Below are 14746 nucleotides of genomic sequence, written 5' to 3'. Positions count from 1 at the left end.
TGAATTTAAGACTTTCACTTTATTCAGCAAATTGGTTTATTTACACAATGGGGAACGCTGGTTGAATGCTGTCAATGTAATAAAAACAAATCTAACAGAGACAATACTGAACTCTCCCTATGTATTCATAGCAGAAATGACAAACTATTTCCTTACCTGTATCAGGAACATCAAGCGCAACAATGGGACAGTATCATAGGACACTGATTTAACAATAAGCCACAGAGGTCCAGTAATACCATGGCAATTTACTCATGTATTCACTGACTTTTAAAAAAAAATAATTAAGAGTCAGCAATACCCAGTATAAACTGTCAGCTATCAGAGTCAAACTCTGATGAGTAGGTCCGTAAAACCTTATCAGATCATCCACAACTCATAGTGTGCTGATGTGCTTCAGACCACTAATACAGAAACGAATGCGTGAGAACTGATTATTCTCTAAAAGGCAACAATGATCTGATAAGGGTTTAACTTAATGGAGTTAAAAAATAAAAATAAAAATTAAGAATTGCAGAGCACAGCCCCTATTAGAACAAGCTAACTTTCCAGATTTTCAAAAAATAAAATAAAATAAAAAGACAAAAAAAATTGAGAGAAAAAAAAAAACAAAAAACAAACAAACACTTCAACATGAAGCTACCATACAAAGTTTTTTGTTGGTGGTGGGTTGTTTTTTTTTTAAATGTTTTTTTTTTTTTTTTCTTCTTGTAAGAGAGTTCAGAGTTGCATTTTAATCTTGGCTCTTTAGTGAGAAGGACAGTTTTGGCCTAGACTTTCCTTTGCCCAAGATAATTTTTTGCTCTTCCTTTTGCTGACGTTGCCTCTCTTGTTCTAGTTTCATCCTCTCCTCATGAATCTTTCTTTGTTCTTCAACAATTTTCAATTGTTCTTCAGCCTATGTATGAAAATGGCAGAATTTAGGCCAGCATACTTAGCAGTCATAAAAGCAATTTAAAAGTCTGCAACCAATTCCACATATTTGTGCCAGCATCTAACGAAGCTAGATGCCACAGTCAGTTTCAACTGAACTATTTAAAAAACGGTGACATTAAATAAATGCAGAAGAAGCACCAAACCTTCTTACAGATTTACAGCTAAAATACCAGAATCTTTAATGCTTACTTGAAATATTTTTCAGTGCTGTTTTGCAAACAATGTATTACACGTTAATTAAAAAAGTCAGCGTATAGAGAAATTTGCCTGACACCTGTCACAACAGATAAAAGTCAGTATATAATGAAATAACAGACCTTCAACAAAGGTCTCCCACCTCCAGGACCCTCCTAATCCAAAGCAATTTCTACATGATTTTTACATCCTTACACTGACTTACAATCCTTACAGCTCTTCCTATAGTCTCCTATGAGGTGCTTATTTTGGTCATTACACCATTTAAAAAATTTTATCATGAGGTGATTAACACCAGCTAAACCACACTGAACATCGTAATGAGGCAAGAACTCATTTAGATCAGTTTGGATATCAACATAATTGACTTTCGTAACTTTCAAGTCATAGACTTCCACTCAAAGTCCCACTCAGCAACGGTGCATCAATATTACAATAGTCTCAAATCCAGTTTACACTTGTCCTGTTCAGTGACAAAAATTAAGTCATTTCTTTTGTCTTTGCTAACTTACTTCATCCTTTCCAGCGATATACAAAAACATACGTAATTCTAAAGGTAGCAATTCTGCTCTAAATTAACAAAGCACTCGAGAAATTTTTTAAGACTACTGTTACTGTTAAAGATCTGGCTAGTTACACTCGAGGGAAGGAGAGCAACGGCACTGCAGACATAATTAGCAACAGGCAAGTTAAATTCTAGAAAGCACTGATTTGTTTATTTTAATACTGTTGCAAATCAGGCAGAAGGACCTGTATTCCCCTACAAAAATATTAACTACATCTTTACATACCAGTTTAGCTTGTGCTTCTGCAATTTTTCGATTATTCTCTTCTAGTATTCGCTCTAGTTCCTCACGCTTTGCACGCTCTTCTTCCTAAAGGGGAGGACAGGGTAAGATGTTAGGAAAGTAAAACATTCATCTCTGCACTTTCACTAATCTTTCTCACAATTCTTTTGTGAACTGACTTAAAGTGGCAGCTTTACAGCCACCTGTTTTGTCTCACAACGGTAAATTGTGCAGCCACTAAAAATCGGTCTCATCTCTAATACTAAATTTAAATCATCCCGCCCAGTCCAAACAGCAACCAACTAAACCCTCCCTAATCACAGAATCCTGACAATTTATTACTACAACTTTAATACCACACAAATCAACAAGGACAACTACAAAAACTGGAAAGTATTTACCAAATTAAAAGTAATATATAAAATATAAATAAAGTGAATAGTTTGTCTCACCAATTAAGTATACCTACGTATTCTTTACCTATACTCCTTTAATCAGCATTAAAAGTTGAATATTTACTGTCTTGTCCAGTGTCCTGCAGAGTGTGCTCCTCGGCTGCCATACGCGCCAGCTTCCTCTTTAAAATGATTTGTACTGTTAGCTTGGCAATACCTGCATCAGCAGCTCAACCATTTATAAAGAAACAACATACAAGGAAGGCTGAGCTGAGGAATGCAGATGTTTATGATAGGAAGGAACAAAAATATGTAAATCATTCCTAAGGCAAACAATTAATAAGAAAAATACATTTACTGTTAGTGGAAAATACAAATGGTAATCCATACTTCATGGAGCTATGGGCTTCCTTCATGGGGAGAATGGACTTTACATTCAGTATTTTGACAATTTTAAGACAGTTGAAACTGTCATTAGCAGTCTGAACTTGGAATTCTGGAATCCAGGGAAGGCAAGATCAGGAAATAAAGCCTTGTAATTGTTGTTTTCTTGGTGAATTTTATGGAACTCTGTTATGCAACCCATAAATATGAAGACTGCGTGAAAGATTTTGAGGTGTTTCAGTTTACATAATATATATCCAAATTATTTTAATATGTGGAAGATTTAAAGTAAGCCAGAGGTTTGTGTCTGTGTAAGAAAAAAAAGTTAATATGAACAAAGCAAGCATACGAAGAGAAAACTTCTTACTATGACTAGTAACCAGCTACTAGCTAGCACACTCCACTCCAGGCATAGACGTTTATTCTGCACTGCAAAGGAACTGATGGAGTTTCTCCGCATCATATTAAACGTAACAAAAATACTTAAAAAAAAAAAAAGTCATGAATATGATTAAATAAAAACCTATATAAAGCATTTGCTGAGTATAGACACCTAAATTCAACTTCAATTCCTTCATAGGTAAGGTCTGAATTTACAGAACAAGTAGAATTTAATCTCTCTAGTATTTGTTATAACTCAGGCTTTTTTGTTTTAAAGGTGCTTATGACAGACAAGTCATATTCAGTACAAAGGTAAAGCTTCAACGCTATTGTATTTCCTTTTGTAAGCCAATCAAAATATTAATTTAAGACAAACGTAGAGAAGGTGCAAAGTGAAAAAAGCATTTGACACTCATGACTGCTTAGTGCAAATTTTCTTCAAAATTTAAAATTTGTCCTGACATTTCTGGATCCTGGAATGATCGGTGCAGGCAGGCATCAAAGCCTTTAGTAGCAAATTACTGTCTCACAGAAAGACATTTTCAGCTTCTGCTCCAGCTGCCGATTTGGAAAAAAACCAAAACAAAAACCACACAAAAAAAAAAAAAAAAAAAAACCAAATAATAAAAAAAAAAAACAACCAAAAAACCCCAAGTCGCATGTTCAGCTTGACTTGACTTCAGACAAGGGCAATCTGCTCTTTTATTAACTTCTAGGGAAAAAAGGAATTGTTAGTAGTTATTAAAAGTGGATATAATGATTTGGACATAGATCCTTCATGAAGACGTGGATGGGCTTATGCTCGAAGTCCCAGAATTAGTCCATGTACGCTCAAAGAAAATGTTTCAAAAGAAGAGTAAGAAACCTATTCGTTAGACAGGTACTGCAGCTCAGTGCTGGACCCTGCTCTTTGCCTGACTGAAGGCAAAAGCCTCTTACAGTCTAGGTAAACAAAATGAAACAAATGAAGGATACATAATTACAGATTTTTTAATACCCTTCCCCAGAAAAGAAAGGACCGGTGATAAATCCTGCAGCCATGGCAAAAGTTTCAAACAATACTGAAATATGTAGGTCAGTTCCATTAAAAATCAAGTATCCTTGTTCAGGTTTTAGGAGAATAACTGTTTAAGTATCAGTGAGCTCCTCTGAATAGGCTAAAAATTAAGTTTCGCAGCAATGAAAGTTTATATGAGAAGGGAATTAGATTTGTTGTATTCCATCTCTTTCTGAACCGAACAGGAGGCACAAACCGACACTGAAAGTTTTGCCATGGACTGTCTCTACTTTCCAAACGACCGAGCGTTACCTCTCTGGCTTTTTGTGCTGCAAGTTCAGCTTGTCGCTGTCGCTCGAGTTCTTCGAGCAACTGTTTTTCCATGATGCGCTTAGCCTCCTCCACCCTGCGGAGAACCTCTCGCTCAATCTCATCCTTCCGTTTCTCCAACTCTTCTTCCACTCTTTTAGCCACAAGCTCTTCCACTCTTCGAGCAGTTTCTTCCTCTATGAGTTTCTCTTCGATTTCTTGTTGACGACTAGAAAATGCAAACATGAAGATAAACTTTTTAAAATCAATAAAAACGGTTGCACTGAAACAAACTCATACAAACAAAGCACCAACCACACTACCGAATCAGCTTTTAATAGTTTTATTCCATACACACAGCTATGTGTATAAACCAGATACTTGAATAATTTCAACCACTGCTGAAAGGTGCAATGAAATGAACATTCAGGCAATCACAAGGACCGTTAAGATCACATCACATTTAACATCTCTCTGTATCTCAAGACATTAAGCTGAGAGAAGCTTACAACGACAGCCTGTCATAGTACTTCTTGATATGAAAAGGCACCATTTCACACAAAAAAAAGACACCTCACATCAAAGCTTGGTCATTCTTCACCCTTAATTTTATACAAAGTAAGGCAATATGACCCTGAAAACACTTGTCTTCATATCAGTATCAAACAAAACAGATTTTAGTTTGGCAACAAACTAAATAAAAGCAATACGAGTTATAAATCTAATATTTCAGTGAGAATTTATGGCGTAGTTTTTGTCATTCAACACTCTATCGAATTTCAAATACTTCAGCTCTCCTTTGTTTCCCACCACAATTACCAAAAATTCAGTATGCCAAAGGCAGCCCCATCTGGAGAACTACATCCAGGCCTGGGGCCCCCAGCACAACAAAGGTCCAGAACTCTTGGAACAGGTCTAGAGGGCCTCTAAGATGATCAGAGGGCTGGAGCACCTCTCCTGTGAGGAAAGGTTGAGGGAACTAGACTTGTTTAACATGGAGAAGGCTCCAGAGAGACCACATTGCAACTTTCTAATAAACAGGAGAGAGAACAGCTGCTTACGAGGGTGGATAGTGACAAGACAAGGCGGAATGGTTTTAAACTAAGACAGAGGAGGTTTAGGTTAGATATTAAGAGGAAGTTTTTCATACAGAGATTGGTGATGCACTGGAACAGGTTGCCCAAGGAGGCTGTGGATACCCCATCCTCGGACGCATTCAAGGCTAGGCTGGATGTGGCTCTGGGCAGCCCTAGTCTGGAAGCTGGTACCCTGCACATAGCAGGGGGTTGAAACTAGATGATCACTGTGGTCCTTTTCAACCCAGGCCATTCTACAAAATGCACTCTTTGATTAGGTCAATTTGCAGGTTGAATTTTCCCAAATGAAGAAAATCTTCTAGGTCGTAACCAATTGTGTATGACAACTGGATACCCAAAAATTCTGTTGTTGTTTTTTGTTCTAATATAAAGTGAATGTTGTATAGCTGTATTTCATACAGTAAAAGGAAAAGGTTTCATTTAGTGAAAGGAAAAGGTTGTTTAGTTTTGTTTTTTTCACCTTGAAATTGAACTTCCATTTTAAGTACTCAGTGTATAACAAAACAAACTTATCAACTTACCTTCTGGCCTGTCAACACCAGGAAGCCATGATTCAGAATAATACCAATTGTTTTAACATTCTAATATCCTCTCATTTTCATAATGCTTACATTTTCCTACCATATATATGTTCACAAAATATCCAGACTTGGAGGGGACTCATAAGAACCATGAAGTACAGCTCCTAACTACACACAGGATCATGCAAAAGTGGAGGCACACAAAAGTGCTAACCTAGATAGTCATCTAAAATATCAGGGTGAAAGGCTTGCAGATACCCCTGGTTCATGTATCCACTTCACAAAAGTATTCTGAGCAAAAAAATGGATTCCTTATGGAAACCCCAACTTAGACATTTAGACCCAGAATATAAAATTTCTCCTTCCATTTTTCCAGTGACAAATCAGGGCAGCATTCACTTTAGAAAAAGTAGTACAAAACTTCCTGATGTGATTTATTAAAAATAGATAAATAAAATAATTAAAAATGAAAATAAGTAAATAAATAATAAAAAAGATTTTTAAAATAATAATAATAATAAATTTTAAAATAAAAGTTCCTCACAGATGTTCAGAAAAATGCATCAATCCCATTTTGTTACTATTTCTCCTCCAGTTAGCTAACTGAATAAAGACAGTATACAGCTATAGAAAACCCTGACACTCATGTCTCAAGTATCCTCAGAAACTGATGATGCACTCAAAGTGAATACCATGCCTTACACACGTTTTATTCTTATCACCTCCACAAATCCCATCTGTATTCCATTAGACTAAACAAATACATCTTCTCACATAGAGCGTCTTTTCATGAGCATAAGCAATAACAGCATCATAAATTTATAATAATTGTTTGATATATGTGACCAGATTTCTTCCAACACTGGATGCAGGAAGAAGTAAAATAGAATAAAGTCAAAATTCATTCTCACAATTTGTTTGAGACTGCCTTGTGCCCACTGATAATTATATCAAATCACTGACTGGATATCTCGTGAAAGCCAAGTTAAAACACAGATGTAAACCTCAATCTAGTTGACATCAACTATTCTTTTTTCTTTTAATCACAAGTACTTATGGTATTTTACACACAAATGTCACTCTCAGCAATAATTCCACATAAACAGAAAACCATTAACGTGAAAATACTTTTAGTCTCTAACATCTACTTCCTGAAGACCAGTTCTAGAAAATATGCTTAAGCAACAGGCAGACTTCTAAGGGTGGGGGATGAGGCAAAGGGGACAACCCACCAATTACGCATGGTTGCCATTTATTTGTTTGTTTGTTTAATAGAAAACTGGAATCATATTATAAGCAGAACTTATGGTATGTATTAAGACCTGAACAGACTTGAAAAGTCATTTTCTACACGTGATCTGTCCACTAGTTAATTTCATCAGCAAGTATTTTTTAACCCAAACATGACTATACATAACACAAATTAGGGATGTCTTCCACAAATACCATAGGTGTATGCTGTGTTGAGATTTATTGCTTGATCTTTTTGAAATATGAAGTGTGTTCTGGAAGCATCAACAGTCTAATGTTTCCCAGTACTTCTCCCTCACAAGTTTATTATTCGGTTGTCAGTACCAACCACACATCACATTCTTCCTACACGGACCTCAGGACTATCTTCAAATTACAAAGTTTTCTGACTTGTACAGATAACTTAACACATTAAAATAAATAAATAAATAAATAAATGCCCTTCAAATGCTACATCAAATTTTACTTAGCGAAGAAACAGAACAGAAATGTCAAATACTTTAAATACACCTTTAAATATTACAGATACTTCATTTTCAACTACTTGAACAGATTCTCTTTCACTTTCTGAATTCTGGATGCAGATTGGCAGTAAACTTCATAACGAAGACCAACACCATTTAACACTAAGTTACGTAACATCTGTTATTTATTGAGTAGTCTTTAAAACCATTTAAATAATAGTTTTAAAGCCATTTAATATATTCCCAAGGACACATATGAAATTAGATGTGTCACAAGGAATACCAAGATATATTATTCACTCTATTTCCAAATAATTGTGTGCATTCCAACTCTTCATTCCAGAAGTAGAGTATATATTTTTTATTAATTTAGGTACTGAAGAAAATTCTCAACTGCAAAACTAGAGTCAATGACTCAAAGAGCCCTTAACATTTCTATTAGTTAGGGTACTGGTTAGGCTGTGGCTGGACTTGATGATCTTCAAGGTCTTTTCCAACCTGGGTAATTCTATGATTCTATGAACTCTATGATTCTATGCGTTCACATGACACCACTGCCAAATTCTGAAGTTAATGAAGGAGATGACAAAATTGAAGGTGACAACTCAGAATTACAAACTGTGTATCACCAGAACAACATAGTTGAAAAAAAAACCTCAAAGCTCCACCTAAGAATTATCAGAACTTGCTGGCCTCACACATACAAATACTACCTCTGATAGTGAGGGCAGCATCCAAAGATGAATTGCTTTAGCACAACTGTTACATCCCCTTGCTGAAGAAAGGCCACTTTCCTAACTTAAGAAGGCTGCTAGACATCCTAAGGTAACACAACGTTACTAAAATGAATCCTCTTTCTTTCTGCAGACTTTATGAATACCTACATTTCCCACGATAAAAAAGGAAAAGCTTCATTTGAAGCAACTCCCCGGATTTCACTGTCTCCCTTGTCAATGCACAGTAAAGTACAACGATGTCCAAAGTTACCATAGTGACTATTTGGCATTACTTCAAACCCAGAGATGGGCCACCCCGAATGCCTCCACTCAACGCACAACAAGCGCCACGCAAAGGGGAGGAGCGCGGAGCGTGGCATCGTAGCACAAAGCCTCCAGGCGCGGAGGCCTCACCGTAGGACGAAGTTTAAGAGCACCGTAGCAGCGCGACAGACAGTGAGCGTTTCTGGGTGACATGGAGGCTGTGTGCAGCCGGCCCTGCTCGGAGCGGGCGGCCTCAACGCACCCGACAGAACAAACCCTTTGGGAAGGATGGCGGGAAACAGGCAGCAGTAGGCCTCAGCAAGGCCTCAACGCCTTCTCGCCAAGCACAGACGGCTCCAGCTTAGGGGAGGAAGGCACTGCGGCACGGAGCATCCCCCTCCTTCCAACTCTCCCCCACCGTCCCGCCCCTACGCCCTGCAGCCCCCAGCCCAGGCCCGACACTCACATTTTCCGCTGCCGCTCGAACTCTGCTTTTTTCTCCTCCTCCTCCCGCTTCTGCTTCTCGTCCAGGCTGCTGCGCTTGCTCACCGTGCGCCCGAAGATGTCGATGCGATCCGGTGGGGACGAGGCGCGCTCGCGTTCGCGCTCCCGATCGCGGCGGGAGGAGGGGGCCGTGTTGGAGCGGGAGCGGGACCGGGACTCGCGGCGCCGGTTGCGTTTGCTCTCCCGGGACTTGGAGCGCTTCCGCGCCCGCTCTTTCTCCCGAGAGCGGGACCGCGAGCGGCTCCGATTCTTCTTGTTGTGCTTTGAGCTCTTGGTATGCTTGGAGCGGGACGAGCTCCGGCTGCGGGACCGACCCATGCCGGCCGAGGAGAGGAAAGGCCGCGCCGGAGACCGTCCGGTTACCCCCGCCCCCTTTTACTAGTGGTGCCTGAAGGAGGAGCGAGGAGAGCCCGCACGCATCAGCACCACCCGGTCGTACGCCGCGTCCTCACTCTCTCCACCGCTTCACGCGACGAGGAGAACAAGCAGGCCCCGAGAGCGGCAGCGGGTCCGGACGCAGACAAGATGGCGGCCCTAACAGAGCGGTGACTCTCTGCTTCCGCCCCACAATGCACCGCGCCACACTCCAGCCGTTTGCTCCCCCTCTCCTTCGCCCCCGCCTTCGGCTTTTTTTCCGGAGGTGTACGAAGCCGCTCGGGAATTCTCGGTAACCAATGGCAGGCGTTGCTCGGAAGAGGAAGCACCGACGAGTGGCGCTTTTTCTTGCGCAAGCGCACAGCAGCAGAGCTGGTGGTTAGTCGGTGCGGCGGGTAGGGTTGGCTCTTAACCCTAATAGTTTTGCTAGCTGGTTTACAAGTTCCTTTTATTAGGCCGGCAGAGTTGAGTGGGGTTGTCGAACTGCACCACTGGAAGGGGGTGGGAGGAAATAAAAGGAGCCTTTGGCGCTGGAAGGGTCACACGGCTCGTGAGGCCGCACTGAGTATCGGCTGCCTGCGCCGTGCTTTGTGCGTACGGAGCCTTCTGCAGGTGTTGTCACGCTGCCTCCCGCATGCCTGTAATACAGCCCGGGGGTGGGTTTCCTTTCCGTGGCCTTCCTAGGAGCTGGGACCAGCCTTGACAGCCCCCACATCCAGTGGAGAGCTGCTCTGTGGCTGAGGAGTGGCTGTGCTTTATTATTATTATTTTTAATTATTATTTGTATTACTCCAAAGTTGGAGTCAGATGTTGTGTCTCACTGCACATTGTGGAAGATGTAAAAGCTATTTAAATGTTTCTTCATCCTCTCAATAAAATTAGTTTTTCTGAGTCCTTGCTCGAATTGCATAGTTTCTGGAATCTGTTGTACTATGTTACCAGTGAATGTTTGTTTGGACATGAATGTTCAATGCTTCACTTGCAGATGCTGCTGTCATTTGTTAACTGTGGGTATGTTAGTAAAAGTAGGTTCAAGTCAGGTGGAGAGTGTGAACTGGTGACTCAAGGAGCATGGGTGTGAGGTTCCTTATCCTAGTTCTGCTTGGTAATTGTTAGTTCTTTCCACTGTAACAAAACTTATAATAGATGCTGTCCATAGTTTTTGGTGAAATAGCGTGGGCTGTAGGTAGATCAACCTCTTAAATTTTGGCTTTGTGTCTTTCAGAATTAATTTTTTTTTTCCATTCTCTTGTCTGAATGAGGGATCTTAAGCAACAGCAGGTTGAACACGAGTCAGCAGTGTGCCTAGGCAGCCAGGAAGTCCAACTGTATCTTGGACTGCATCAAGTAAGAAATCAGGACAACCTTCTTAACAGAAAGGGTTGTTAAGCACTGGAATAGGCTCTCCAGCCTATGGTTGAGTCATCATCCCTGGATGTGTTTAAAAACCATTTGGATGTGGTGCTCAGGGACATGATTTAGCAGAGGGTTATTAGTTAGGGTAGTATGGTTACGTTGTGGTTGGACTTGATGATCTTTGAGGTCTTTTCCAACCTGAGTGATTCTATGATTCTAAGTGTGTCACTGGTAGTCAATTGAGGGAAGGGATTGTCCCACTGCACTGGCATAGCTTCACTTCAAGTGCTGCATGCATTTCTGGGTTCCATTGTACAAAGGTTGCTACAATGATGGTGAAGGGTCTAGAGGGGAAGGTATATGAAGAGTAGCTGACATGCCTTAGTTTATTCAGCTCAGAGCAGAGGGGCTGAGGGGAGGCCTCATGGCAGCCTATGGCTCCTCATGAGGGTGGTAGAGGGGCAGTGCTAATCCATGCTGTCTGATGGCAGTGATAGAAACTAAGGGAATGGCATGGAGCTGTAGGGGAAGGTCAGGTTGGGTATTAGGAAACGGTTCTATACCATGAGGTGGTGGATACGGTCACAGCCCCACAGTCACAGCCTCAGGGTGCTAGAGCGCTAGGAGTGATTGAATGATTTAATAGTGCTCTCAGTCACGTGGTCTGATTTTGATGTTTTTGTTTGTTTGTTTTTTGGGTTTTGTTTTATTTTGGAGTGGTTCTATGTGGAGCCAGGAGTTGGAATCAATGATCCTTATGGATCCAACTCAGGATATTCTGTGGTTATGTGATTCTAATTTTGGTATTCAGGCTTTCTGTAATTAGTACAGAAAAGAAATAAAATTGAAACATCTTTCTGATGTGTCAATGGGCAAGTTGCAACAGAGTAATGGGTGGACGCTATGAAGGCTGCATGGTGTGACAGGGATTTATAGAGCCATAGACCTTGAGAACATTTTCACATCTCTAGCCCTGGCATAGTTCATGCAACAGATTACTAAGGAACTTGACAATTGGATGTTTTAAATCAGGACCGGGCTTGTGAGTTTTCAGCTAGCATAATTACTATATCAACTTAGCTGCACTCAAGTATTGGAACTTTTAAATTGATGTGAAGCAATAGATTATGGTTAGAAGCTCTGTTATAATTTTAGTAGTACTACACTGAGTGCTGGATGTACCAGACCATACTTGAAATACTGAAACAATTGAGAAGCCACTAATTGTTTTACCATTAGTTATGAGTTAATTACAAATTAATTGTAAAAGTAATTGCCGTGAGCTTAGTTGGTTTTGTTGTTTTTGTTTCTCCCTGTCCTGTTCTTCCCCACTCCCCCCCCCCCCCCCCCCCCCCCTGGTATGTCTCTATTAGTAGCTTCTTTGCTCAGCTTCTTAGTTATTTGAAGAAATACAAATTTGATCTCCAGAATTCTATTCCTATTTAATAGCATTGATTTTTTTTTTTCTTCTTTTTCAGAAGTATAAAACAAATACAATATCTTATCTGTACAATTAATGATGCTTATCTTTGGGGTTCAGAAGTAAAGAATATGGTATCATGAAATAATTTCCCCAAATTATTGTTATATTTTTCCATCTTAGTTTTCATTTAAACTCCTGAGTTAGTAAGAACACAAGTATTTAAATACCTATAATAAAATAGTCATTACTGCTTTTACTTTCATATTTATGGAGACTAGTAATTCGGGAAAAAAAATGTTCAAGAACTATGCAGTGCTGTCAAGTTAGGAGACTATTTCTGTCTGTGATTTCTGTTTTACTTTCAAGTTTGGTAGTTTTTTATCCTGTCATTTTCCATAGCTTAATAATAATAAAATATTACTACTCGGTCTTTTTTTTCCAGGTGTAGCTACAGTGGATATGAAATTACAATGCAATTGGAAAGTTAATTTTTTTATGAAATCAAAACTTAAGAACTTGTTTTCATCAGGTATTTTCATTTGTTAAGTTAATTTAGGAGTAACATGATCATTTCCTTAGTCAATTCCCTTTCAAAACTTTCAGGTTTTTTGAGTATAAAACCTTGTAGTTTTATTCTGAATTAAATTGTTAGAATTCTTGAGGGTTTTCTTTTTGTCATTTGTGAAGCACAGTATTATTCATGGTTTTCTAGCCATGCTTGATTTCTATGAACTCTTGTGTTTCATCATTATTTTTCTGCATATTTATATATTCAGTAGATTAAAGCACATAATTTGCTTCTTAAAACTGTTGCCTTACAGTTGGAAAGCACCTTATTTGATATCCAAATATTGACGTAATTAAAACACCTCACCCTTCTGTAACATGGCTACTATCATCGTATGAAATCTCTCAACCTGTAGGCATTTGGCAGTAGCCCTGTGGAGAGATTCTGTGTTATGATAATCTGTAGATTTTATCTGCTCTCATGCCATCACTTCTGTAGTAGCTGGGTCAAAGGGAATCTTGGGAGATTGAAGGTGGATTACTTTGGCTTGTGTTAAGAGTGTAGCACAGCTGGGTATAAGATCTTTGTAATAGGTCTGAAGTGGAAGGATTCTGGAGGGTAAATTGAGACAGAAAGCAGCAGAGCAGGATATGACAAGATAAAGCATTTTGTATATAATTTGCTATGACCTGGCATAGCCTTGCTTCAGTAAGAGGACAGAATAAGTGCAGAAGAGCTAAGGTGGTGGTGGTGTTTGTGGGGGAAGGGAACAACTGTTGAAATGTCAAATCTTTCAAAGTAGCTATTTCAACTTGAGTTTGTTACGAGGTCAGAAACTGTATATGCAGGGTTTTTAAAGTATGAGTCAGCACTGAGATTCCTTCCATGCTGTGGATTAGAAAAATTATGCAGATGTAGAGGTTGTATCACTTAATTGCATTTTTTCACACCTGATGCCAAAGTGGCTTATTTTACTGAAGCATTTTCTGTTAGTAGTTTTGTTTCTTTTTTAGTGACACTATGGAGTTTGGAGCTGCTAAACTACAGAGGTGGGGAGATGAAGCAGCTGGGAGACTCACAAAACATGAGGAAGGCATTGCAGGAGCATGGAACAGTTGACAGAAAGGGAAGTAATCTTTTCTGAGGCTTGAGAGAACCACATTAAAACTGTGGCTTCAGATGGCTCCTTTGAAAAGGGAAAAATCTTTAACTGAAAGAAAGAGGAAGTATTTTACAATGGGAATTTGAACGGAAAGGGCTTTAACATTGTATCTATACAAAAGACCTTGTAAATAATTATTGCAAATATAGCTATTGACTGAATATTCAGAAAAGATGGATATTTGAAATGATGATCATATGTTTGGAAAATGAACAAAATGTGCAGGACACTTGAAAGTTTTCTGTAATTTGGACATGGAAAAATGGCACAGCTGGAATAATCAGGACTAATGTGTGGACATATGGCAATCAGATTAACATAAAACAATATCTACTTTCATTTCCAACTAGATTAAATTTCAGAAAATAAATGAAATTACCAAATCATGATTGAAATAGTAATTTTACTGTTAATGTCCAAAGACAGACCTCTTAGCACTCTTTAGTAATATTGGGCTATCTCACTCTCCCATAGAAGAAAGGAAGAAGAATGTTCACTTGCTTGCTTTGCTCACATCTAGTCCATTTATCTACTGAATAAAGCTCATGCACACTATTAGAAGTGGTGAACATAAGCTTTGATCACAACTTGAGACACTGATCAGCAGAGTATGCATCCATATTCAGTTTTTCTCACAGTGAATATTTTTTAAAATCAATGTTACATAGAATATGCAGATTTAACATCCCATATAAGTATTTATATCTGAACCTAAGGCAT

The 14746-nt window shown here is 39.2% G+C and overlaps 1 protein-coding gene across 1 annotated transcript; it reads right to left on the bottom strand.

The window, feature by feature from the left end:
• On the bottom strand, nt 1-9778 carry ARGLU1 (arginine and glutamate rich 1). Its single transcript, XM_072344862.1, has 4 exons — nt 9165-9778; nt 4389-4614; nt 1923-2006; nt 1-898 (listed from the first exon to the last, which is right to left on the bottom strand). Exons 1-4 carry the CDS (start codon nt 9518-9520, stop codon nt 734-736), a joined length of 831 nt encoding a protein of 276 aa, XP_072200963.1. The 5' UTR covers nt 9521-9778; the 3' UTR covers nt 1-733.
• Nucleotides 9779-14746: the final 4968 nt, after the last annotated feature.

Source organism: Excalfactoria chinensis, chromosome 1 (assembly GCF_039878825.1).
Source record: "Excalfactoria chinensis isolate bCotChi1 chromosome 1, bCotChi1.hap2, whole genome shotgun sequence".
Classification (NCBI taxonomy): Eukaryota; Metazoa; Chordata; class Aves; order Galliformes; family Phasianidae; genus Excalfactoria; species Excalfactoria chinensis.
Note: the sequence above shows the minus strand (reverse complement) of the source record. Positions and strands in the feature narration are given on the sequence as shown.